We start from the raw sequence: 27,828 nt of genomic DNA, 5'->3' as shown, positions 1-27,828 counted from the left end.
AGGCTCCTGTCTATATCCACATGTCAAGTTGAAATTACCAGTGATTATGAGGTGTGCATGTGTGTGTGTGTGTGTGTGTGTGTGTGCGCGCGCATGTGTGCACCTGTAGGCATGCAGGCCGCATCAGGGTTTCTATAGGGCCAACAGCCATTGTAAGATGCCATGAAGTGTAAGGTAAGATGGTTTTGGAGATGTCAATATATAAGAAATGCACACCTCTTAGGGTTGATGAAATACGTCGAGTGCGCATACACAGGAAGACATCTGCATCCAGAGACACTCATCCATTTGTGTATCCTCACAAGCATACACCAAGTGTGGGCAGAGTGTGAGCATGGTCACCATGGTGGGGCCCTGGGAAGTAACTGCCTGGACTCAGTTCCTTACTTCCTGGTTAAATTGAAGTGCCGTTGATTTAGCTGCAAACTGGAGGGACTTGTGGGATGGTTATGAGGAGATGCAGGTAAATAAATGAGTGCAGGTGGAGCACAGGACCTGGCTTGCCGTGCGCAGAGATGTCCTATTAGATTACAGACACAGCCACAGGTACGCCATTCTGTACATGCAGCGTGTCGGTCTTGACTGTGGCCTCTTTGGGTGGAAGGTACCTTGGATGCGCATCTGTGATGTCACAGCCCGTGTTTTCTTCTTCCAGATCCAGCAGGCAAAATTTTATGAGAACATCATGAAAATCCTCAGGCCCAAGCCAGACTACTTTGCCGTCGGCTACTATGGCCAGGGGTTCCCCTCCTTTCTGCGGGTGAGTTTGCGGGAAGCTCTGGCTAGGGAAGCAGGATGGTGCATTTCAGGTGTCTCTTTGTCCTTTGAGGATCTGCTCCTGTTCAGATAGAAGCTCACAGCTCAGAAGCCAAGCTTTCCTCTGCCCCGAGTGCTGCCACCACCCCCAGGAGTCCTCAGCCACTCTTCCTGTCAGAGCCACCAGCATCAGTCACCTGCGGTGTGTCTCTACAGCAACAAGGGCTTCCTGGAGAGGTTGTGAGCTCCCTCTGTTATTGAAAAGAAGAATTCAAAGAGACTGGAGGATGAGAGCTGCCCAGGGGTCCGAACACAGCAGTTCTCAGGAGTTTCAGTCATAGGGTCTTGTTGCTCTTAGAAGTACTGAGAACCCCAAGGAACCTCTGTGTTTTATGTACATGTACCATATGAAAACTAAGAAAAAGATTAAAATAATTAGCAATTTATTTTAAAATAACAATAATAAACCCACTACCTGTTAACATAAATTGTAAAATTTTTTAAGGAAAAATAGCTGTATCTTCCAATTTTAAAAAATAAGGGAAAAGAGCGAGATTGCTTTTACAGTTCTGCCAATCTCCTTGATGTCTGGCTTCAGGAAAGAGCTAGGTCCTCATCTGTTGTGGTCACACATCACAGAGCCTCTGAAGACCTCCGCCTTCTCCCGTGAGAGAGCAAGGGTGGGAAAGGCGAAGACAGCTTTTAAACTATCGTGAAACGGTTCTGATTTTGTAAGCCTCTGGAAAGGTCTTGGGGACCCTCGGGGTCCCTGGAGCATTGTTTCTGAATCACTGTGTGAGAGGTCTGTTTATCCACGATGTGGAGGGATGAGGTCACCTGTCAACTTCCTTCCAGTCCCTGAGTTTATGGTTCTATTCTGGGCACAGGGAGAGCCAAAGAAAAGAGCAGACCTGACCCCTGACCTCACTCGGCCTACAGCACAGTCAAGGAGCTAAGTCACCATGGTTACCAAGGGAGTATGGTTACCATGGCGGAGCCACGGGAGTGACGTCAGGAGCACCAGATGGCGTAGCCAGGGAGGCTCTCCTGGGTGGAGTGGAGGTGGTTTCCCAAACTGATGTCACCTCAGGATCCCCTGGGCAACCTGTTCAGAACATGTGTTCCTGGGCCGAGGTCCTGTAGGTTCCATCTCAGGGGACTGGGGAGAGGCCTGGAAATCTGGACTTTGTTTTACTTTCTCTCTCCCTGCCCTCCTTCCTCCCCAGGTCCCCTTTCTTTACTCTATTTCCCTTAAAAATATCTGTTTATTTTTTAATTGATACCTTATCATTATACATAAAATCAGAATATACTCTAGTCTATGCACCTAGTATAACTTGGTCAACTTCATTCCCCAGTCCTTCCCCTTTCTCCCCTCCTCCCTCAGTCTTGGTCCCCTGTTTCTATTCTACTGCTTTCCCTTCTGTTTTGGCAAGATCCCCCTTTTTAAAATTCCTTTTTTTTTCCCCTCTATTTTCCACATAAAAGTGAAAAGATTCAACCCTTGGCTTTCTGAGTCTGGCTTATTTCACTTAGCATAATGCTCTCCAGTTCCATCCATTTACCAGCAAATGGCACAATTTCATTCTTCTTTATGTCCACGTAGAACTCCATTGTGTATATATACCACATTTTCTTTATCCACTCTATTGATGGGCTCCTGGGCTGGTTCCTTAACTTAGCTACTGTGGATTGTGCTGCTGGCATGTGTGCATCACTAGAGTATATTGATTTTAGTTATTTTGGATAAATACCAAGAAGTGGGTTAGCTGGGGCACATGGTGGTCCCATTCTTACTCTTTTGAGGAATCTCCATACTGCTTTCCCAAGTGGTTGTGCTAATTTGCAATCCCACCAACAATGGGCAAGTGAAACTTTCCCCCACATCCTCGCCAGCAATTATTGTTATTTATAGGGAATGTGAAATTTTTAAAAAATATTTTTTTAGATGTATGGACCTTTATTTTATTTATTTACTTATATATAGTGCTGAGAATCTAACTCAGTGCCTCACACATGCTAGGCAAGCGCTCTACCACTGAGCCCCAGCCCCAGCCCCGGAATCTGAACTTGTAAAGGCCTCCTGGGCTCTTTTGATGGTGCCAGGGTTGGAGGTCTGGTGTACAGAGGCCAGAGAGACTTGGGCTTGGACAGAAGGACTCAGGGACCATTAGATGCAGCACAGCTGACACAGATGCTTTCTAGAACAAGGCTTCCTGGCCTTGGCACTGTTGACATCTTGGGCCCATCCTGCTCGGTCGTGGGGACTGTCCTGTGTGTTGCAGGATGTTTAATGGCCTCTGCCCCAGTTCTCAGTCGCACTCCTCACCCTCAGCATGACAACCAACAAATGTTTCCAGACACTGCCAGTGTCCCTTGGGGACAGACACCAGTTGAGGACTGCTGGTCTAGAAGAGGCTGACGTGGCTGAGGAAGGGTAAAGAGAATATTTCGGGGAGCTCAGGGCCGAAGCCAGGAGAAGAGGTCTTGAACATTTTGTCCCCCCAGGCCCAGCCCACATCACATTAAAGGCAGGAGGGAAACGTTGTGGCCACATAAACAGGACAGTGGGTATGATGGGGTGCAACATGAGGAAAAAAGTATTCTGGAAGCTTCACTGGGATGGTCTGCAGAAGATTTTCTGCGTGCACACTCTTCTCTTCCCGGAAGGAGCTCTTTAAAGAAGAGTTGAGCTCCTCCCTCCTCTGGTGGGAAACTGAGGGGACAGGGAGCCATCGGAGGCCCCCACAGCCCCATGCTCATTTCATAAGCCTTCCAGCCATGATTGGGCCACATCCTCCACATCAGAAGGCTCTGGGGTCTCTGATGGGTGTCACTTCCTTGCAGAATAAAGTGTTCATCTACCGAGGGAAGGAGTATGAGCGAAGAGAAGACTTCCAGCTGCAGCTGATGAGCCAGTTCCCCAACGCGGAGAAGATGAACACAACTTCTGCCCCCGGAGACGACGTGAAGAACGCCCCAGGCCAGTGTATCCTTGGACATTCCAGCCACGGGGCTGGGCATGAGCAGCACTGTGGGCACCTCAGCCCGTAGAGCTCAGAGCTGCTGCCCACCCTGGTGTGCCAGTTTTAGTGTCCAGCATGGGATCCAAAGAGCCCATCTCAGTACAGCCAGCCCTCCGTGTCCAAGGGTGCTACACCCCTGGATTCAGCCAACCACAGACCAAAAATATTTGGGGGGGGAAAACACAGTCTGTGCCAAATGTGAACTGACTTTTTTCTTGTCATTATTCCCTTATATAACAGCTCTTCACCTAGGTTTTTCAGTGTATTAGTACTATAATGACTTAAAAGTATTAGAAGACATTTAGTAAGGCCTTTAACATGTACAGGAGGATGTGAGACTACTAAGCCATTTTATGTAAGAGATTTGAACATCCTGGGATTTTAGTATATGCTGGAACCAATCCTCGGGTGTAGGGAGGATGACTGTGCACTCTGAATGCAACACCCAATGACCCATGCAGTCTCTCCTCAACTGTTCGCTCTCATGAATACTCTGAAGTCCAGATTCTGCCAAGCATCAGACAGTGCTAAACTTACTAAGGGGTCTTGTCTTCAGGAAGCTTAGAAGGTAGCAAGTAAAATAGACACTGAGCAACAAAATGCAGGATTAAATATTTATTAATGACAATATGATCCTTGCAGGACACTGTGGGAAGGAGCACAGCTGGTTTCAAGGACTGAAAGGACCCCATATTGCTGTTACAATAAAACCAAACTCCTAAGCAGTGCTGGAAGGCTTTCTACTCTGTGACCCCTGCTTTTCCCTCTGGCCATACCAGCTCCTTTCTGTTCCTTAAACATGTCCAATTGTCCCCACCTCTAGGCCTTCTCTGGTCCCTTTGCATAAATTGCCCTTCCCCCATTCCTTAGGCAGCTGGCTCCTGCTCACCTGTCAGATCCGAACTTGGCTTCCCTCCTGGAAGAGGCTTTCCTTGGTCACCTTTTCTAAAGTGGCCTTATCTGGACTCCCCAGGACCATGTTTTCTCACACTGTGTTTGTTTCTCTGGAGAATCGACCTTCCTGCACTGTGGCCCTCGCCCACGAGCCTTGGCACCTAGCCCACTGCCAGGAGAGGTTTGTTGATTAATAGAAAGAAAGAGAAAATGAGAGAAAGCAGGAGGAGAGAGCCGGAGAAGGAAGGAGAGAGCAGGGCAGAACCGCTGCCTGCCGGGCACAGAGTAGGGCAGAGGTGACAGTGCGTGAGCAGGATGCAGACCCGGTGTTCCCAGGACCAGGAGCCACACTGACTCCGGGCAGGAGGCAGGGTTCAGGGCTGGCTGCTGAGCTGGGAGCACCTTGACCCAGTCTGGCTCTCTGGCACTGCGCCCTTTAGCACAGATTAAGTTACAGCTTTTAAAACGGGTTGACAGGTTGCGTGGCTGGGCCCTTCAGTCTGCCAAACCTTAATCCAAATATTTTTCCCTGGGGTGATAAATATTCATCTGTGACCTTTTTATTATGCTTGCCTGCCCTTCATGGGCATTTGCAGGAAGAGATGCAACTGGTGGTGGCGCCCGCTGGTTGCAGGAGAGGGCGTGGCTGCGGGCGAGACAGGGATTACACCGCAGCCCAAAAGGTGGACATACTGGTGTGGAACTGCGCATGCTCTTTAACTAGGGCAGGGGAGGGGCAGGTGTTCCTGGGCCAGGTCATCACAGTTGGGACTCTGAGGCCTGAGTCAGTGCCAGGAGCCAGGTAGAAAGGCAAAGGGAGAGGGCTGACATTTGCTAACTGTCCTCTTGGTGAGACAGAATGCTTTATAACCATTATTTCTTTAAACCCCATAAAATGCTGTATGATGGGTGTTAATTTCCCCTGTTTCACAGAGAAGGAATATGTGAGGCAGAGAGAGAAAGTAATTTGCCCATGGTTATGAAGCTGGTTAGAGATGGAGTTGGCATTTGAATCCCGAAATCTGTATGTCTCTAAACCCGTGTTCTGTCACACCATCAGTTTTCGAAAAGCTGATGAATAGAGTGTGCTGACCTCTACTGCGCCCTAGCCCCTTGATACGCCCGCCTTCACCTTTCCTCATGACCATCCTGTGAGTGGTCAGCAGTGCTCTCTGCATTTCATGACTAAGAAAGTCAGGGCTCCGGAATCTTTAGCAGCACAAGGTCACAGCGAGGACGCAGCAGAGCTAGGGATTGAGTCCAGGTCTGCTTTCCACCAGGATCTTGAACTATTAGCTCTCTTGCCCTCACTTATTAAAAAGTGGCCAAGCAATTTACGGGTCTCATAGTTGGCTCATATTGACACCCAGGTGGCAGAAGATGTTTGAAAGCAAAGGTCTCTGTAGGTCTACGGTTGCCACAATTCCACGCATGCATCCCAAGTGGCAGGAATGATGGGCCAGCTCCACCCACATTCCTCTGGCACACCTAAGATGCTGATGTCAGAGAGGCTTCCTTAGGATGAGCCTGGATCCTCCTGTTGAATCAAGGCCAGTGGCCAAGTTCAGTAGACATGGCCTAGAACCTTCTCTAAAAGAAGGGTGGGCAAGCTTGCTGTAGAGAGCCACATGGGGCATGTTTTAGTCTTCGAGGGCCATGCCCTCTGTGTCATAAGCCCTGTACCCTGCTGTCTGGCTGGAGAGCAGCCACTGCAGACGCACAGGTAGCTGGGCATGGCTGTGCTCCAATTACACCTTCTCTATGGGCACTGAAATTTTGCACTTGCTCTGCTTTTCACACTTTATTATCATGTCACAAAATACTTTTTTTCCATTAGTGATTTTAAAATAAAAAATCCATGCTTAGCTTCTGGACCATATAGAAACAGGAGATAAGCTAAATTTGAATCACCATAGTTGGCTAGTTTCTGTTCTAGGCTGATCCAGAGTGACTCCCTCCCAGGGTAGGCTAGTGGCCACAGGGCTTAAGGAAAAAAAAAATGGTTTTCCTGAGAAATGCTTCCATCAAGAGTGATCCATTTAGGTTCAATGATGCCCTCTTTCCTTCAATGTGGAAATACTCTCTAGAGGTAAAAACTAGTAAATCCCCAATAAAGTAGCCTAGAGTAAATTTATCACTGATAGGCAATTCAATTGAACTTGGAATTTGGTTTTAGCCATTTCTTATGTGTCAAAAAGTCAGAGCCTCTTCCATCAGAAAGCTTTCCCTCTCTGGGAGATGGGGTGGCAGGAGAGGGAGGAAGAGGGTAGCTGAGAGCTAATCCTAAAAAAAGTACTGACCAGTGCCTGGACATCCAGGGAAGGAAAACAGCTTCCAACTAGGGTGAAGTTAGTCTTCGTGGACTTTGGCATTTTTCATCTCCCTGAATGGTTCACAGGGGAGGCACGGTAGAAGAGCAAAATATTCCAAGCACAGGGAATAGTAGACTCTGTTGAATATCCAGAGATAATGGTGGAAACCTGGGTTATGCCCACACAGATGTAACTCTGAGAGCTAGCAAGAGTTCCTGATCCCTTAGTTGGCAGACATATCAGACCCAGGATATATTTAAAGTTATGGTTCTCTTTGGGTAGAAAAGAGGGAGGAAAGTGCTTGAATATCTAAAAGAAGAGATTAATAAAGAAAAAAATGGAAAGTAAGGAAAGAGAACAGCGGTTGGGATCGGACCAGTGAACCACTGATTTTGTTCATTTCATTTGCCACATTACCAACTTCAAATGAATGAAGACAGATCCAGAATAGTCATGACCATGACCTGGCCCAGAGTGCCTCTCCAGATCTGTGCCCATGGCAGGCATCATTAATCGAGTTTGGAACTCATTCCCACTAAGGCTGAACAAGACTCTTTACAATCCTGGCGCAGGATGTTGGAGTGCACGTTTGCATCTTCTAATGCAATACTTCTCAGCTTTATGGTGTGCATGAATCACCCAAGGATCGTTTAAATCAGATTCTGACTCAATGTCTGAAGTAGGGTCTGAGATCTGCTCTTTCTAACAAGCTCAGATGATGCTATGGGGCTAGCTGGAGGGCCACCTTTGAGTGACAGGTCTAAAGAATTCTGAGCATAGGGTTAAAAGACCCAGGTGCAAACCCACACTCTGTTCTTACAAGTTGTGTGACCTTCAACAAGTTGCCAGACTTCTGTGACCTCAACAGGGATGATTTAGGTTAAATGCCATCCAGTGGAATTGGAGATTAAATAAGACCATGGGGAGAGGTCATCTGCAATTGATGGGGAGCTATAAATCCATTAGATGGTGTTATTGTTAATGATAATATAACAATAATAATTATGATTACCCACCACTAACCAACTCTGTTATCAGGAGCAGAGCCCTGAGATAGGGTTGCCAGGTGATAGGCAGCCCTGCAAAGGACTATGGTGACTGCTAACTGGTCACTAGCACCTCATTAGAGACCAGCAATGTGCAGTTGATCCTTGAAAAATGAGGGCTCCCAGAAGGAAAGGCCTGAAAGCTCAGCTGGAACTGGTGAATTTGGGATTGTCCCTGTGGTCAACAGACCTGATTCAAGTCCTTAACTTCAGGGGCTCCAGATATCCAGTGTTTCACTGTTCAGCCTGTCCTAGATGAGCACCCACGGTTCAAGAACAAGCCAGTACCTGACCAGATCATAAAGTAAGACCCAGACCCACTGGGAAGAGGAACAGGGGCGGGAACTCAAAAAGGGTGTCCTGCTTAGGTTGTAGCAGGGCATCCCCAGTGCCCTTCTCCACTTTGTCCAATCTGTTTCCCCTTTTCCTCTTGGGAGAAGCCCAATTAACAGGGCTCTGTCCCCAACCAGGCTGAGACTGGAGGTGGATGGGAGGGCCAGGGTTGTGGCTAACTCTGCAGCATAGCAAATCCTCAGTGGCATTGTTGAAATCACTGAATTGGACGTAGAGAGCTGTTGCCCAGGCTGATCCCTGAGTGGCCCCAAGGAAACTGCAGCCAGAATGTGGGCTGTGCAGGTGACAGGAGGGTTGGGGATTGGGGGACATGGTCAGGTAGCTTGGACATGCTGAGCACATTCTCCCAAAGGGACCTCTTTTAGCATTGGGTGAGTTTGGCCGTTGACAGTGGGCGTGCTCAGACTATGATAGAGGAACCGGCATGGAGGCAGGTGTCAATCCGTCCCACACCAGATTGCAAGATCACCGATGAGGTCAAGGGAGACAATCTGTGGGGCACCAAGCTGTACCCCCACAGCTGCCCAGACCATCCCCTACCTGTGCCCCAGACCCAGGTACCCAAGAGCACCTGCGTGTCTTAGAGTAAGACTTCCACTCTGGGTGGAGCCGTCAACAGCAGGGGCTCCTTTAGGAGGGGAAGGGCCTCCTCTGCAGGGGGATGCAGGCCCTGGAGCAGCCTCACACTCATGCCACAGTAGAGCAGGGGTGGCCAAGAGGATTGGAGCCTCCCTCACCCTCTTGGTCAGGCTCCCACGGACAGGAGACAACAGCTCACAGCTAGCACCGTGCCCTGCTGGAAATGATGTTAGAACCTTGCTAGAGAGTCAGAAATGATTTGGGGGATGACTGTGACTCTTGAAGAAATCCCTGGAGGCTACTCCTGGGATACTGAGCACATCCCTCTGTGCCTCTAGAACCTTCACTGGGGCCACAGGAAATGACCAGCCTGCCCCATCTGCATTAATGCCAGAATTCCAACTCTACTGGCCATTACTCTTGGGGTGCCAGGTTCTTATATGGGCTTAAGACGATTCTGCCCTCTCAGTCTCCCCGCCAGGAAAGACTGTGCAACGGGCACTGTTATGGAGCCCAGAACATAGACCCTAAATATAAATGCTGTCACAGGGACTCTGCCAGACCTGAAGTTACTGTTATGGATTTCAGGCGCAGGGGCCGACGGGAAGTTAGCCACTGGGCATGGCCACCAGGAGACTCACCTTCTTTCTGTCTTTCAGCTTTTACAAATCCAACTACGTGCAAAGGTTCCACTACTCCCGACCTGTGCGCAAGGGGACGGTAGACCCTGAGAATGAGTTTGCTGTGAGTATTTCCCCTATCCTATGCAACCAGGGTGTGGATCCACCAGCCCAGAATGGGAGAACTTGACCCAAAATTATAGAAAAGGAAACAAATGCCCAAAGTTTTGATGGCACCCATTCCCCAGCCTCATCTCTTTCCCCATCCCACATTGTCCCCTGAGTGCCTGTCAGGTGATCTTATCAGTCACAGGACATTCAGGCACTTCAGGAGGTAAAGCCCAGATTAAGCAGAGGTCAAACCTTCCAGTACACACCAATAAGAAACCACAATGATTTGGTCACCCCTATGCCCTGTGTGCTAGTCCCTGGTGTGTGTGTGTGTGTGTGTGTGTGTGTGTGTGTTTCCAGCTGGGACCTGCCTTCCATCCCCAAGTCTGAGGCTGAAGTTAGAAGGTGCTTTGAATTTCTCTCTGCTCTTTGCCTCTGTAATTCTTAATATTTTGGGAGTCACCATCCCTTTGAGAATTTAATGAACATTAGGGGCCCTCCCCACAGAAATGCACATGGACAAGTTCAATATTCCCTGAAAATTCAGATTCCAGTAACTCCAGTTAGAACTTACTTGGCCTAAGTCCAGAGAGAGCTTCAGATTCACACTGGCCGAGAAGTTTCCGGGGTGGGGCGAGAGTGTTTCTGGATCTTGCAATATTTCCTCTGCTTTTGGGTGGATGGGAGGTCCTGGGGCTGGCTGGGTCTCTGCCAAGCTACTCTGATGCCCAGGTGTCATAAGTGTGTTGCTCTTCTGCCTCGTACCCTTCCCCAAACAGTCGATGTGGATTGAGAGGACCTCCTTTGTGACTGCCTACAAGCTGCCGGGCATCCTGCGCTGGTTCGAGGTGGTTCACATGTCCCAGGTGAGTCTGGGTTCAAATTATGGCAGACACACAGACAGCCACATTTCTGGCCAGAATCCAAATGCTTGAACTCTCTTATGCAGATGGCATATACTTCGCTTCTCCACAAGCCTTAGGTTCCCCATGGAAGCTAAGAATCTTGCTGTTCCAGAGGAAGGTCCACTGTGGCTGTGAGGATACCTTATAAATGGGGACACATTCAGGATGTCTTACTTATCAAATCATTCAAAACCCATTTCATGAATCCCGGCATCTGTCAAGTGCTGTTCTAAGACCTGAAGATTCTGAAATGGAGCTTGCATTCTAAAGGGGAAGACAGACTAAAGAGTCAAAATAATACAGACTATGTTGGCTGGTGATAACCAAGATGGAGAAAAATAAAACAGAAAAGTGATGGAGGAAGGGTGGCTATTTAAAATAGCATGAGCTTCCCTGTCAAAAGGTTTGGAGCAAAGACCTGGAGGAGATTAGGAAGTGGCTCTGGAGCCAGAGCACATTTTTTATCCAGATCAGAACAAGTGAAGGGTGAATAACAGTATTCTGCTTCTAGACCATCATCAATAGGACCTCATCTTTTCTATAAGTGAAAAAGTTATGGGCAGAAGGGCATGGTCTGACTGATGTTTTTGAGCTACTGGATTGTTAGTCTGGCCCCAATGCCCGCTTCCTTTCCAGTGAGCCCGCAGCTTGGTAGCCATCCAACCCTTTTTATAGGCATGGCCTAGACCTCGAGAAATCGGAATAAGAATGAATACAGAAACAAAAACTTTTGAGCATGTGCTCAGCTGCTCACTTGCACCATCTGACTTGAACCCAGTGACCCTGTGAGGCTGATGTTGTTCTCCCCATTGTACAGGTGAGGGGCTGAGCTGCAGAGTGAGATCCCGGGTTGTTCAAGGTTAATAAACAAGGTGAATCCCATATGAGCCCACCTGGACTGTCTCATTCTCTCCTTTTCCTCCAGAGTGACCCTAGCCTATCCCAGCACACAGTGCCCTGGAAAGGAAAGAAGTATGCATGCCCTTGGTTTGGGATAAGTTTTAGCAAGTGTCCCAGGCACTGTGTCACATGCTGAATGGCCTTATCCATGTAATCCTCAAAATACCCTTTGAGATGCCTACTGTCAGGCCCAGCCTCCTGCCATGTCCCAACCAACCACAAATGGAAAATACTAGGGGTAAAAATTATATCTGAATGGGATGCATACAGACTCTTTTCTCTTGTCATTTTTCCCTAAACAGTGCACTGTAACAATATATACACAGCATTTGCTTTGTGTTAGGAATTATAAGTCATGCAGAGACCATCTGCGATATGTGGAAGGATGGGCACATACCAAATACTGTGCACTTTTGTCTAAGGGACCAGGACCTCCATGGACTCCAGTGTCCTTGGAAGGTCATGGAACTCATCCCTCAGGGATGCCAAGGGACATTATTATTAATCCTTTTTTTTTAAGGTGAGGAAGCAGACAGACACTTTCCACCGATTGGTGGCCTCTGTCCCTTAGCTCCAGCGGAGCCTTGTGCTCTGGCAGGGCTCAGCAAGGTGCCTCTTCTTCCGTGACTCCTGCTACTCTGTAGGCAAACAGGGAGCACATTCCAGTGCTCCTCATTCCTTGGCCCTTATCACCTCCTGATGGACTGAGTAGTTTTCCTATGTGTTGATTTTTAACATTAATAGAATATTAAATATAATGTGTTAGACAAGTTCCATCAGTATATCAATTCCAGGAAGATGGAGATTTTTTCCTATTTTATTCCTTGCCATATTCCAAATGCCAAGAGTAGTCATAAGCCCATGATAGATGCTCAAGGATATTCAAGCAAATCAATTAGTTTAATAAAATGCAGACACCCATCATGTCTTAATTGCATCTTTCTTTGTGACCTCAGCATTATGAAATTAGGGAAGAAATAGTAAAAACTTTATTTTTTTACCCCAGTTTCTTCTAGTAGAAGGAGTTGGAAAAACACCCCAAAAGTTGACTAGAACAAAATTATTTTTTGTGGCCTAAAATGAGTTACTAAGGACTTCAGAATGCCTCAGACTTAGAATTTTAATGCTTGCTAAGTGAATTCATTTCTCAGCCCATTTTTTCATTATATGAACTTGTATCTTGTTTCTTTTTCTTTCTTTCATAAATTGCCATGACCCCAGTATGGTTTGTATAGAGACATGAGTTCCAACGGCCTTGCTGTGTATGTTCTGCATATTTATTGAGGGCTTTTACTCATTCTTGGCCCTGAGAAATGTAGTCTTTACAATGAACCCAAGTCTGGGGGTCATTCGAATCCACTCAGTCATTAATGAGCTGTATGACTCAGGTTGGCTGAGCACTGTTTCTTTTCTTCTTAATTTGCATTATCTGTGAAATAGGGATTGCAAAACTATGGAATTTCAGAGATGAAAGGGATGCCAGGGTCAGTAGGTCCCAAAGCTAGAAATTCAAGTGTCTTCCGAGTTCAGCAAGATAAGGTAAATAAACGAGTCACATGAAGACCACAGGGGTTAATGGAGTCTGTGGCCAGCTGCAACAGCAACTCCTCCCCCAACTCAATTTAACCTGGAAAAATTAGAATCACTGTGCTTGCTGAAGGACAGACCCCGTGGACTGGCTTTGGCCTGCTGTTAGCCAGTGTCTTTCCTGATTCTCGTCCAGCTCTACTGTTTCACCTCTGATGAGACTGAGACCCAAGGATGGGACTTGAACAGCCAAAGCCATCAGTGTCGGAGTCCAAGGTGGTTATGAGCACACCACACGGATGTATGAAGGCTGTACTGGTGGGAGGCCTTCAAACAAATTGAAATGCCACCTAACAGCCAGGGATTGTAAGCACTTCCTCTTTCTGTCTGAGCCCCTCCCCTTTCACCTGTACATTTTTTTCCCCAAAGCACTTTCCCTTAATCACTCATTTTTGCTTCACATCAAGTTGACAAGAGGTATTGTACCTACATGGTCCATAGACAATCGAGGCTCAGCTGAGCAAGGAGGCTGGAGACCAGAGGGCTTTACAAAGTCTCAGCTGCAGTTGGTGGCAGGTTTGGTAACGTGGCATCCACATGGGCTGCCTTGGGAATCAGGAGCACCTGACTTCTCGCCCCACCTGCTACCACCTGCCCTCCAGCAAGCAGCGAGCCCTGTGGCTGGAGGGGGTAAATGGGAGCACCTGGGCTGGCACGAGGAGGCGGTGGATAGTGGAACCATCCCCATCACCATGGTCATTACTTGAGTGCCTGTTACAAGCTCCTGGAACCACACCTTTCACCCAATACACGCCCCGTCACCCTTCTCTGGGAGTTATAAATTTGGTCTACATAAATGCCCTTAGGTGGGAAGCCAAAGTTATTCTCATTCTCATTCTCCATTCCCGATGGCTATAATGAGGACAGATTTGGGACTCCAAAAAATAGCTTCAAAAATAAAGAGGAAAGCCAGTCTACAGGTCTTTCCATTTTTAATGACTTGCCATGAAGCCCACATCTTTCAGGCCTGCCAGGATATTGGTGAACTCCAGGTACAGAGCTGGGCTTAGTCCGATCATGCTCCTGGATTCTCTTTAGAACTTAGTCAAGATCTTGGCCCTGTGGAGCTCTGCAGGGTTGGTCTGCACGTGTGGCATAACTAACCCATGGGGTTCAACTCGTGGGATGGGGACTGCAGCAGTGCCAGGCTGAGTGGCACTCCCCTCTGGCTGACGCTGTGTGTGTGCTCATGTGAGGGGCGCTATGGTTTGAATGTGGGTACTCTCTCCTAGAGGTCCATGCATGAAAGCCTTGGTGGGCAGGAAGGCACTGAGTACCTTTAAGAGGTGGGGCCTAGTGGGAGGTCCTTAGTTTGCACCATCAAAAGGGATTGTGGGACCCTGTCTCTCAGTCTCTGCTTCCTGGTCCACCGTGTGAGTAGTCTGCTCTGACACAGGCTTCCCACCATCGCCACGGGGCACCTTTACAGAGGCCCACATCCGTGGAACTACTCATTGCTAGACTCGAACCTCCAGAACTGTGAGCTAAATAAACCTCGTAAGATATTTGCCCTAGGTATGTTGTTGTAGTAACATGAAGCCGACTGACACCGTAGATGTGTGCATGCATGTGCAACAGAGTGACGATGACAGTACTCCCTGGGACTTCTCACTGCAGGAGCTCCCATCTTCAAAACCATGGCTGCAGGGAAAGAGGGTGAGATGGTTGTGATTCACAGGGGTTTAAGGCCATGGTTTAAAAGAGGACCAGGAACACGGCCAGAGAGGCCGATCTGCCCGTCTTGAATACAGTAGGCACAGGAACCAGCTGAGGGTGTCACAGAGCTCTGCTCTGACAGGTACTGCATGACCTCAGCCTTCTCTACACAGCCACTGAGGCAGAATTCTAAACTTTCGAGTCCCTTTCTCCGTGATGTTTCTCAGGCCCCTTGACTCCCAGCTTTGAACACCTACGAGCATCAACAACAATAGCTACCGATCACTCTGCAACAGCTTCGCTCGTTCCCATTTTACCAACAAATCAACTGAGGCTCAGAAGTTGAGGACACTTGCCCAAGTTCACACAGCTAGAAAGCCACAAAGCCATGATTTGTACTTTTAATTTAATAAGTTCAGTGGTCAGCAAACTATGGCCCATGGGCCCAATTCCACCTGCCCGCCTATTTGTGAGTAGCTTTATTGGAGCAGTTTTGCTCGTTCATTTACATATTCCTCCTAGCTGCTTTCCTCTTACAATAGCCGAGTAGTTGCAACAAAGACCATCTGGTTTGCAAATCCTAAAATATTTACTATCTGGCTATTTTACAGAAAATGTTTGCTGACCTCAAGTTTTGTTTTCAGTTTGCGATCCCAAGCTCTTGAGAACCGCACTGGGTGCCAGTTGTCATTTGATGGCACTGTTTATACTGCTCTGTGAGAGGCGGGGAGAAGTTTCTCTTTACCTTCCCAATTAGCCCGGCTCTACCTAGGAGCAGCTCCCTCCTGCATCACCCAGTGTCAGGACCAGCTGCGCCAGGCTGGGTCCTCATATGGGGAGCTCTGGGTCTCTCTGGATAATGACCCCTGCACTGCTGCTCAGCTAACAAGGAGCGGTGGAGTTGGAGCACAGTTCACCCAGAAAGGTAGAAAAACCCTTTTGGGGCCTCTGTCAAGTGCCCAGCGCTTCCTGCCTCTGTCTCCCCAAGGAGCATGTTTCTCCCCAGGGCAGACAGATCCCCCAGCCCACTAATTACAGCAGATCCTGCTGTAGCTCCTTGGGGAGTTTGGATCATTTGAATTTCCACCCCAAGTGAAATCAAGACCAGTAATTATCTCTTTCTAATGCAATCCACTCAGGCTCTTCTTGGTGACCTTATTTTCAACAGACCACAATTAGCCCCCTGGAGAATGCCATCGAAACCATGTCCACGGCCAACGAGAAGATCCTGATGATGATCAACCAGTACCAGGGTGATGAGAGCCTCCCCATCAACCCCCTCTCCATGCTCCTGAATGGCATCGTGGACCCCGCCGTCATGGGCGGCTTTGCCAAGTACGAGAAGGTAAGGGCGTCCGTTTTCCAGGCCCTGGCCTGGAAGTGGCAGGAGGGCTACAGCAGCTGACCTTCTCCCAAGGACACGTGTTATGGCTGGACCTCATGTGGCTCCCAGAATTTCGATGGCCTGTCTCCGCTAACTCCCGTCTCCTGCCCATCCTGGCTCCCACTCCCTGTGCTGGGGCAGGAGCCACAGGGCTCATCAGGGCTTCGTGAGTCCAGGCAGAAGATTGGAAATATCAGGCACATGTGGGAAGAAATAAAACCCAGCATTCCAGTTCTTTCGACTACCCTCAGATGCCCATGCAATCTCAGCGGTGGGAACAAAGTGATGTGCCTGTGCCTGTGCGTGTGTGTGCGCGCGCGTGCCTGCGCCCCAGGAAGAGCTAGGGAGCTGCCAGTGTCAGAGTCATGTGATGAGCGAGGCCGTGAACACACACCAGCTGAGGTTCCTCCTGCTCCCTGTCCTCAAAGCAATGTGCTGGGTGCATCAGAGGACCCCACAGAGCTTCATAGCTCGGAGTTCCCGTCCCCGCTCCCAGAGATTCTAACTCGGCTCTTGTGGGTCGTGGCTGGAGTATGTGCCTAACACGTTCCCAGGTGCTGCTGCTGGCCCAGGAGCCACACTCTGAGAACGACCTCTCTGGGAGTTTGCACCCACCCTCAGGGGCACTGATCTGCACCTACAGGAAGAGAAGTAGCACCGACAGCACGGCCCCCCACAGGTCCCTCCCAGCAGTGCACCACGTTCCCCTGAATTCATGCCTGCACCTCTCTAATTGAGCCCCTCCCAGGGCCAGAGATCCATCGTGGGGTCCATGCCAAGTGAACAGGAAAGTCCACACCCTGTCTGTCCTCCCCAGGCCTTCTTCACTGAAGAATACACCAGAGAGCACCCTGAGGACCAGGACAAGCTGAGCCGCCTCAAGGACCTGATCGCGTGGCAGGTAGAGTAGAGCTGGGCTGGGCGTCCAGTCCTTTCCCAGGACTGCTTTCCTCAGCTAGCCTCCTGCGGGCATGGCTGATCTCACCTGTTCTCCTGCCCCCTGCCTTTGGCCCTCTTCTGATTCTACATCACACCTGAGCAGGCTCAGCCCAGAACAGAGATTTGGGGCACCTCACCCTTGGGTGCCACACAGGTGCCAGGCAACAATGCGGTGTTGGAGGCTGCTCAGATTGCTTTCTTATATGCTGGATTCTAGAGGTAGCTTTTCACGGTGGGACTCAGATGAAAACCAGACCCCTACACACACATACCACGTACCTATCAGATGTAGAAGACTTGGGCTCTCATCCCTACCCCCAGCTCGCTTCTAAGGCTGACCCAGTTTGTTGCAGATAATGCTCAGGTGGATATCAGGCTTTGCAAATAATTGAGGCTTTTGTTTGGTTGGTTCTTGATCAAAGGCTCTGCACCTGCTCAAGCTGCAGCTCGGCCCTGCAGATCCAAGCCTCAAGAGTGGCCACTGTGTCCAGCGGTGCCCTTCTCTCCTTACATCCCTCTCCTTTGTCTCTCTGTGCACCTATCTCTGTCTTCTCCATCTTGGCTGGAAGCTCTTTGCTTCTACCCCTCTCTTTCCCTCCCACTGCCTATACCTTACTCCTCTCAACTTCCTCTTTCCCCTTTCATTCCCTCTCTCTCTTTGCAGAAGACACAGTCTGATAGATCCTTCCCATAGGGGCTCTCAAGAGACCCAGGCCTGCAACACCGCCTCCTAGACATCTGTCAGGTCTGGGTTCTTTGCAGACCATGCACCACTGCAGTGCACAGGGGTGAACTTGACTGGGATGAGGGAGCAGCGAGCCCAGGGACAGAGAGCAGCAGTCTGCAGCTGCCTGCCCTCCTCCCTCCCTTCTTGCCAGTCACAGTGCAAAGAAAAGCAGAGCTTTTGTTACTCTAGGGAAATCAGGGAAAGAGAAGCACAGGGTGCAGCCTCTTCTCTTAAAATAAGGGTTCTTAATTCAGGTCCTTCTCTGCCTCTGCCAGTTTATGCAAAGTGAGGCTTTCCAAATGAAACACCACGCACTGCTCAGATGCACTTTTCCCGAATGCTTTTTGTGTGTCTGGGATTTTCTCTCTCCGTTTTACTGCCCTCCCTCCACCTTGTGAAACCCAGGTCTCTCCATCCTTCTGGAGGTCATTATACCCTTTAATAATCAAATAATGATATTCTCCCCCACCACCTCCAACTTGGGAAGTAGAAAGACCAAGCTGTAAATGATGGCCTTGCTCAGATATTTCTGGGATGTCCCAAGAAGACTGACAAGTCACATAAGTTGGCTTTGTGGTTGAGTCTGCAGCAGAACGTAGGCTTCTCCAGGGGGCCTGTATTCTCTCTGGTCCATCTTCTCCATGCTGTGTCCACTGCACTCACAGGATGGACCTTAGCCTTTATAGGACAGCTGACATAAGACTGTGCCTTCTAAGAAAATTCTACTAAAGTCCTGGAGCTGATTTGAAGGGCTCTGGATCAATAAAGGGGGGCTAAAGGTATTCATTAGATGTCACTTCTTCTTAGAGCTGGTATCTAGGCACCTTCAAACAGCGCCCTCCAGTGGCCACCACGTGGCACGGGCCACAAGGTTACAGGAGGCCACTTAAACCCCAAAGCAAATTGTCCCAGTCTGTGTCCCACCCTGGCTATGAGCACTTGCACTCAAGATGCAACCTGGCAAAGGTGGCCTTTTCCCATCATTGCACATAGCGAGTGAGTGCTTACTGGGCCCCTATTCATTGAGCCCCTAATGTGTCCCAGGCAAAAGCTAAGCAACAGGAATACAGTGAAGGATAAAATTGGGCCAGCTCCCAACCCACTAGAGCCTAATTCTAAAGTGCATATTGATTTTGCAAAGCTAGATACACTTTGGATGTTTTCAAAAAGTGAGAACCTTAGATTTCAAAGGGGATGTATTTCCACTACTGGCAAACCAAAACTGCTGAAGTTTTCAAAGTACATTTTATGTTCAAGGTTTTACAGATTTTGATATCGACAGTTTCTTAGCTATTTCTTCTTTGTAAAGACTTTATTGGCATGGAAAGCTGTCTACGGTATTTTTTTTTCAAAACTTTTTGTTGTGAAATATTACATACAGAAAAGTACACATAAAAAATATAGATCACTGATTTCACACAAAAGCATGCTCCTGTGTGACCACCCTAGGTGAGGACAGAATGCTGTTTACACCCCAAGACCTCCTAGACCTCCCTGTAGCCACCTCCAGACCTCCCAGGACTGACCACCACTTTCCTGCTTTGCAAGAATCATTTCCTTGCTTTTTAAAAATAGTTTTTACTGACCGAGCCCTCGTTCTTAAACACCATAGTTTGCTTTAGATTATTTTTGTCATATATAAATGGAATCTCAGGGTACTGTCTTTTGTGTCAGTGTGATGTTTGTGGAATTCGTTTATTTTGTGCAGATCTATTATTGATTTTCCTTGCTGTGTACTAGTCTACACAGATGGCTTGTAGAACCACCACAAATGTATTTGCTGATGAAAAATTGGGTTGATTCCAATTTGGGGCTGTCACAAATGATGCTCTTCTGACAGTTTCTGTGGGGTGTACCCCTAGGCCTAGAATTGCTTGGTCAGAGCATATGAAGATATTTTGCTTCAGTACATTGTGCCAAATCTCTACCAGCATAGGTTAGTTTTGCCTGTTCTTCAACTTCATATAAACAGTATTATGCAGTGTGTACTATTATGTTTCTGACTTCTTTTGCCTTTGAGATTTATCTAGGTCGTTGCATATATTAGAGGTTTGGCTTGTTTCTGTTATCCTGTGTATAAATATACAGCACACAGGCAAGATGCCAATTGATTCATCCACTCGGTTGCTGGACCTTGGGGTGACTTGCAGGTTTTGTATGCAGTGGGTAAAGTTGCTATGAAATTCTTGTTCATGTCCCTTGTGGACATGACACTTGATCCCCTTGGTACATACTCTACAATGGAAATGCAGGGTTCTGAGTGTTGAGCTTCACCAGATGTAAGAAACAGCTTTGCAACGTGGCTAAGCCAGAGTCTGACTTGTTTTTCATTCTCACACATACTGAGGGTCATTTTAAGGTCAGTGCTTCTGGTGGTTGTTTAGCGGTAACCCATTTTGAACTGAACTTGCATTTCCTCCATGAGCAATGGCCCTCTTCACACGCTTTTTGGCTAATTAGGTAAACCTTTTGTAAAACACTTCTTCAAATCTTTTATATATTGTCTTTTCATTGATTTGTAGGTATTTATATGTATTCCAAATGTGAGTCCTTTGTCAAATATATTGATTGCACACACTTTCTGTAAGTCTGTGGGGAGTCTATTTACTTAGTGAAGTCAGGAAGTATTTGATGAAGAGAAGTTTGTGATTTTGATGAGGCCCAGGCTATCATTTTTTTAAATGCATAGTGTTTTGGTGTCCATAAGCTTTAAGAAATCTACCCCCAGTATCATGAAGTACATTTTTCTGTTTTATTTTTCCTGAAGTTGAATTATTCTATCTTACAATGTCTATGTGTGAGATCCATTTTGACTGACACGAAGATTACAGAGTTCCAATCAATCTAACACGACTTCTTGAAATAATCTTTCCTCTTGCCTTTGGTATAAAATGACCACACACATGTTGGTCTCTTCTGGACTTTGCTCCGTCCCATTGGTCTGTTTGTCCAGATGTGTACTGATTGCACACTGTGCTAAAACCGCAGCTTGAAAATAGATCTTGAGATCAGTAATAAGAGTACTCCAGATTGTAGCTTCTCTTCAAGTTTATCTTGGTACTTCTAAGACCTTTTTATATCCATATACATTTAAAAATCAGGTTGTTCATTTCATACGTTCTTCAAGAACACATCAAAAATTGGACTAGAAGTACATTAATTCTGTGTGCTAATTTAGGAGAGAATTGATATCTTAACAATGTTGAGTCTTCCCATCCATGACATGGCCTATCTCTCCACTTAATTTATCTCAGCAAAGTTTTGTAATTTTTAGCATAGAAGTCTTTCCCATATTTTAATGTATTTATTTCCAGATGTTTGAAGTTTTAAGTTTATTGTCAAGAGCATTGTTTCTTAAAACTTCTCTGTTTCTCAATATAAACACAATGGAATTTTTTTTGGTATATTGGTCTTGTACCTGGAAACCTGGCTTAAATTCACTTAATAGATTCTTTTAGATAATGTATTTATTGGCGTGGAAAGACATCTACAATATATTCTTAGAAATTTTTGTTGTGAAACATACAGAAAATTGCACACAAAACATAAAACTATTTTGGTGCTTTTAAAATTTTTTTTAATTTAATTTTTTTTTTTTTTTTTTTTTTTTTTGGTTTAACACAAAGCATGTATCTGGGCCACCACCCCTGGATGAGGACAGAGTGCTGCTAGCCCCCTAGGGCCTCCTGGTAGCCACCTCTAACCTTCCCCTGGGCTAACCACAAGCATCATCAGTTAATACAGAAGTTTTACTTCATTTCCAATCTTCTACTGTTTTTGTTTGTTGTTTGTTTGGCCTTATCATACTGATGAATGGAAGAGAGAGTTCACACATGTTTTAGAAACATTCCATTCTATGCCTGATTTTCTTGTTTATCTCAAATGAATTGGCATGTCAAATGCCTTTTCTGCATCTGTGGAGACCTTCCTGTGAACCATTAATGCAGTGTATTTCATCAGTAGATTTTGGAGTATTAAGCCAGCCCTGCATATACAAATAAGTCCCGCTTGGGCATCATGTAGTGTTGTTCTTATATATTGCTGCGTTCTGTTCAGAAATGTGTCCCTTAGGATTTTTGCATCTATTCTCAAGGAATATGTTAGCCCATAATTTTCCTTTCTTATAATATCCTTGTTCGGTTTCTATACAGAACTAACTTAGCCTCAAAAAGGTGCAAAATTTTGGAAGAGTTTGTATAGAGTTGACATTTATTTATCCCCTTAGTGTTTGCTAAAATTCATCAGCAATGCCATATGGGCCAAAAATGCTTAAAAATCTGTATTTGATTTATTTGAGTTATCAGATGTTCTACTTCTTTATGTCCTGTTCAGTAAATTATGGTTTTCTAGCAATTTGTTCATTTTATCTAAACATTAAACCTTTCAACTAGCCTTTTTTATAATATGATATTTATAACATGTTTACAATCCCTCTTCACTCCTGGTGGTGGTTATTGGTGCCCTATGTTTTGTGACTCATCTTTTTAGGGGTGTACTAACATTGTGTCTTCTCACAGAGCCAACCATCAACTTGGCAGATACTCTCTGTTGTAAGTTCAGTTGGCATTCATGTCTTCTCATCTGTTTCCTTCATTTTGTTCTTATTGTGTGTAATTGGCTTTGCTTTAAATGTCTTTGGATTTAACTTTAGTAGTATCTTTTTTATGTAAGAATGGCTTATTTTAAATCAAGTCATAATATTTGTGCATCTTTCTGGGGGTCCATCATGGTGATTCAATCCATGTATACATAGGTGGTAAATCAGAGGAATAAACATTTCCAAACGTTTCTATATGGAAGGTTCATACTCTCCTGGTCATTTTGACATCTGTCAGGTGGCTCTAATCTGTACTTACCCTACTGTGCTAAAGAACAACCAGACGTGGTCCCTGCAGTCTGCATTCTGGTGTCCCCTGCTGAACTTCCCATCCCCTCCCTGCTGCCTTCCCAGTCTCGGGTGACAGCCCTTCCATTCTTCTACGAGGTCGACTTCTTAAGTTTCCTCAGAGAAGTGAGAACACGGAGTATTTGTCTTTCTGTGTCTGGCTTCTTTCACTTAACACAATGACCTCTACTTTTATCTGTGTTGCTGCAAATGGCAGATTTCAGTCCTCACTATGGCTGAGTAGCATTCCGTTGTGTGTGTGTGCACTACGTTTTCTTTATCCATTCATTCTTTGAGAGGCATCTGGGTGGATTCCATGTATTAGCTGCTGCGAGTTGTGCTGCCATAAACGTGGAAATCCCAGTGTCTTTTTGTTAAGATGCCATGTCCTTTGGAACCTATGGGAGTCTGTTTTCAGCTCTTTGAGGAATCTCCATACTGCTTTCCATAATGTCTGAGCTAATGTGCCACCAACACTATTCCCTTTTCTCCACATCCTTCCCAGATTGTATTTTTTTTTTTTTTGTCTTTTTGATGATAGCCATTCTAACTGGTGTGAGATGATATATTATTCTGGTGTTTATTTGTATTCCCTTATGAGTGAGTTTGACCATATTCTATGTGCTGGTTGACCATTTATTTGTTTTCTTTTGAGAAGTGTCTGTTGAGTTTTTCATTCCATTTTTAAACTGGATTGTTTTGTGTATGTTCAGTTTTTGGAATTCCTTGTGTATTCCAGATATCAGTCCCTTGTTGGATGTATAATCCATAGTCTAACCCATCACCCTGCTGATTTTTAGTTTGACATAATCCCATTTGTCTATCTTTACTTTCATTCCCTATGCTTTGGCAGTTTGTCTAAAAACTCATTGCCTATTGGTATAAAGTATTTTCTCTGTCTTAAAGTATTTTTCTTTCTTTCTTTTTTTTTTTTTAGAGAGAGAACTTTCAATTTTTTTTTTTTTTAAGTTTTCGGCGGACACAACATCTTTGTTTGTATGTGGTGCTGAGGTTCGAACCCGGGCTGCACGCTTGCCAGGCGAGCGCGCTACCGCTTGAGCCACATCCCCAGCCCAATTTTTCTTTGTTTGCTTGTAGTAATTTTAGAGTCTGAGGTTTAGTGCTTAGATCGTCGATTCATTTTGAGTTAATTTTTTGTATGCTGAAAATAAGGAATCTAGTTTCATGCTTCTGCATGTGCAATCTGATTTTGCCAGCACCATCTACTGAAGATACTGTTTTTTAGGTTTGGGATTTTTCTCCATTGTAGGTCCTTGGTACCTTTGTGAAAAATCTGTTGGTTGTATGTATGTGGGTTACTTTCTGGGTTCTCCCCTGTGTCCCACTAGTCCAGTCTGTGCTTAGTCAGTACCATGCTGCTTTGGTACTGTATCTTGGTAGTATGTTTTGAAGTCAGGTGTCATGCTTCCTTGTTTTACTCACTAAAAGACCCAACCAGAACAACTGGAGAGGAGGAAAAGTTTATGTGGGGGTGCTCAACAGTTTCAGAGGTCTCTATCCTTAGACAGCCGACTCCATTCCTTGGGGCTCAAGGTGAGGCAGAACAACATGGCGGAAGAGTATGGTAAAGGGAAGCTGCTCACATGAAGATCAGAAAGCACAGAAAGAGGGCTGGGGATGTGGCTCAAGCAGTAGCGCACTCGCCTGGCATGTGTGCGGCCCGGGTTCGATCCTCAGCACCACAAACAAAGATGTTGTGTCCGCCGATAACTAAAAAATAAATATTAAAAATTCTCTCTCTCTTTCTCTCTCTCTCTCTCTCTCTCTCTCTCTCTCACTCTCTCTTTAAAAAAAAAATGAAAGCACAGAAAGAGATCCCCACTTGCCAGATACAAAGAAATACCCCAAAGCCACATCCAATGCCCCACTTCCTCCAGCCACACCCCACCCACCTTCAACCACCACTCAATTAATCTCATCAGGTGATTAATTCACTGATTAAGTTAAGGCTATCATAACCCAGTCATTTCTGCTTGGAACCTTCTTGTATTGACTCACCTGTGAGCTTTGGGGGGACACCTGTCATCCAGACCACAATACTCTTGCATTGTTTCCTGCCGCCACCTCAGGGTCACTTCAGCTCTTCAGGATCTTTTGTGGTTTGATGTGAGTTTGAATTTTAGAAATTCTGTATCTGTGAAGAACATTACTGGTCTGTATGGGAATCACACTGAATCTACACATGACTTTGGGTACTATGGTCATTTGGACAATATCTATTCTTTGACCCATGAATATGGGACATCTGTCCTTTATTTGTATCCTTGAGAATGTCTTTCATTAGGGTTTTATAAATTTCATTTTAGAGGCCTTTCTCTTCCTTCATTAAATGTTTTTCCTACACACTTTATTTTTTGTGGGTATTGTGAATGGGATTGTTTTCTTAATTATTTTTTTCAGCAAGTTTATTATTGGCTCATAAAAATGCTATTATCTTGTATATGTTGATTTTTGTATTCTGGCATTTTACTGAATTTGTAAGTTCAAACAAATTTTTAGATGGCATATTTGGGTTTTCTGGGTATAAAATCATGTCATCTGCAAACATGGATCATTTGACTTCTTTCCAATTTGGACACCCTTTCTTTCTTTCTCTTGCCTAATTTCTCTTGCCAACACTTCTAGTACCCTATTAAGTAAGAATGGTGAACGTTGGCACTTTTGTTCTGATTAAAGTAAATGCTTTCAGCTTTTCCCAATTCAGCGTGACATTGGCTGTGGGTTTTTAATACCTAGCCTTTAGTATTTTGAGGTATATTCCTTCTGTACCTAATTTGTTGGGAGACTTTATCATGATGGGATATTAAATCCTATTGAATGCTTTTTCTGCATCTGTAGAAATGATCTTGTGGTTTTCATCCTTTATCCTGTGGATGTATTGCATCATGTTTATCATTTGCATACATTGAACTATCCTGTATCCCTGGGATCAATCTCACTTAATCTTGGTGTATGACCTCTTTGATATGCTACTGAGCTCATTGGCTAGTATTTTATTGAGAACTCTTGCATCTATGTTTATCTAGGATGTAAGTCTGTAGCATTCTTTGTGTTTATGTGTTCTTGTCTGGTTTTGGCATCAGGGTATGTTTGTCTCATAAAAAGAGTTTGAAAGAATTTCTTCCGTTTCATTTTTTTTCCAAAGAGTTAATGATAAGTTAGAATTAACTACTTTAATAGTTTGTAGAACTCAGTAGTAAAGCAGTCAGGTACTCAACATTTTTTTGATGGGAGATTTTTATTTCCATTTCAAACTCAAATTATTTAATATTAATCTATTAAGATTATCTATTTCTTCTTAAATTTGGTAGGTTTAAGTGTTTAGGAATTTACCCATGTCTTCTAGGTTTTCCAGTTTTTTAGCATGTGGTTAGTCACAGTAGTTTCTTATCTTCTGTATTACTGTGATATCAATTGCAATGTCTTTTCATCTTTGATTTCATTTAGGTCTTTTTTCTGGATCGGTCTAGCTAAAGATTTACCAATTTTGTTTATCCCTTCAAAAGCAATTCTTTGTTTCATTGATCTTTTGTACTGTTCTTTTAGTTTTGATTTTATGTATGCTCTGATCTTTATTTCTATCCTTCTAATTTTGTGTTTGATTTGTTCTTGTTTTTCTAAGTTTTTGTGGTACAGCAACAGGTTGTTTGAGATCTATTTTTTATGTATGTATTTATTATTGCTATGAATTTCTCCCTCAGTACTGCTTTAGCTGTCTCTCAGTTTGGGTATGTTGAGTTATCTTTTTATTTGTTTCTAGAAAATTTTAATTTTCCTTTTAATTTCTATTGGTCTTTAGATCTAATATTTGTTTTGAATATTTGGGTGGCCATATGTTGGGTTCATAAATGTTTATAATCCTTATGTCTTCCTGATAAATTGATACTTTTGTTAATGCGTAATGACCTAATGCATGCCTTATTATAATTTTTAAATTTAAAGTCTGCTTTATCTGATATGAGCATACCTTCTCCTCCTGGCTTTTGTTTACATTTGTGTGATATCTTTTTCTAATATTTCATTTTTGGTCAATGCTTTTAATGCTTTTCTCTACCAATATATTGAGTTTCTTGTAAACAGCATATAGTTGGGGCTTTTTTTTCCACTTTTTTAAAAATTGGTTCATTATAGTTGTACATGATGATGGGTCTTGATATATATTCATGGACGTACACATGTAACAATATAATTTGGTAAATATCACCCCCCAATCTTTCCCCCATCCTACTTCCACCCCTTGCTCCCTTTTTTCTACTGATCTCTCCTTGATTTCCATGAGATTCAACCCCACTTTTCTTTTTCTTTTTCCTCTCTAGCTTCTGCATATGAGAGAAATCATGTCCCTTGACCTTCTGAGTTTGACTTTTTCTGCTTAACATAATGGTCTCTAGTTCCATCTATTTTCCTGAAAATACTAAAATAAAATAATTTTACTTTTCTTTATGATTAAATAAAACTCCATGTATATGTATACCACATTTTCTCTATTCATCCATTCGTTAAAGGACACCTTGGACTGGCTTAATAGTTTGGATATTGTGAACTGTGCTGCTGTAAATAGGTATACATGTGTCACTGTAGTATGATAACTTTAATTCTTTAGGATAAATGTCAAGGAGTGGTAAGGCTAGATCACATGTTTCATGCCTAGTCTTTTGAGGAACCTCCATACTGATTTCTATAGTGGTTGTACTAATTTACAGTCTCACCAACAGTGTAAAAGTGTTCCTTTTTCTCCACATGCTCTCCAGCATTTATCATTATTTGTATTCTTGATGAAAGCCATCCTGACTAGTGTGAGATGAAATCTCTATAGTTTTGATTTTCATTTCCCTAAATGCTAATGATGTTGAACTTTTTTTCATATATTTGAGAAGTGTTTCTTGAATTCATTTTCCCTTTTATTAATTGGGCTATTTGATTTTTTTTGATGTAAAGTTTTTTGAGTTCTTTATATATTAATCCTCTGTCAGAGAGTAGCTAGCAAAGATTTTCTCCCATTCTGTAGGTTCTTTCTTCACATTCCTAATCATTTCCTTTGCGGTGCAGAAGCTTTTTAATGAGATGCCATCCATTTGTTTATTCTTGGCATTATTTCCTGAACTTTAGGGATCCTGTTGAGAAAG

The 27,828-nt window shown here is 44.9% G+C and overlaps 1 protein-coding gene across 1 annotated transcript in view; it reads left to right on the top strand.

Annotated features, from left to right (window-relative positions):
* Positions 1 to 27,828, top strand: part of LOC143398987 (dedicator of cytokinesis protein 2) — a 401,674-nt gene that overhangs the window by 356,838 nt on the left and 17,008 nt on the right. The window contains exons 40-46 of the mRNA XM_076855686.2: positions 656 to 760; positions 3,604 to 3,745; positions 8,257 to 8,338; positions 9,627 to 9,711; positions 10,478 to 10,564; positions 15,915 to 16,091; positions 16,948 to 17,031. Coding sequence (XP_076711801.2) covers positions 656 to 760; positions 3,604 to 3,745; positions 8,257 to 8,338; positions 9,627 to 9,711; positions 10,478 to 10,564; positions 15,915 to 16,091; positions 16,948 to 17,031 — 762 coding nt within the window. The remainder of the gene's footprint in view (positions 1 to 655; positions 761 to 3,603; positions 3,746 to 8,256; positions 8,339 to 9,626; positions 9,712 to 10,477; positions 10,565 to 15,914; positions 16,092 to 16,947; positions 17,032 to 27,828) is intronic.

This window comes from Callospermophilus lateralis, chromosome 5, assembly GCF_048772815.1.
Source record: "Callospermophilus lateralis isolate mCalLat2 chromosome 5, mCalLat2.hap1, whole genome shotgun sequence".
NCBI lineage: Eukaryota > Metazoa > Chordata > Mammalia > Rodentia > Sciuridae > Callospermophilus > Callospermophilus lateralis.
The sequence above is the reverse complement of the archived record's forward strand: the minus strand, read 5'-3'. Positions and strand labels throughout refer to the sequence as shown.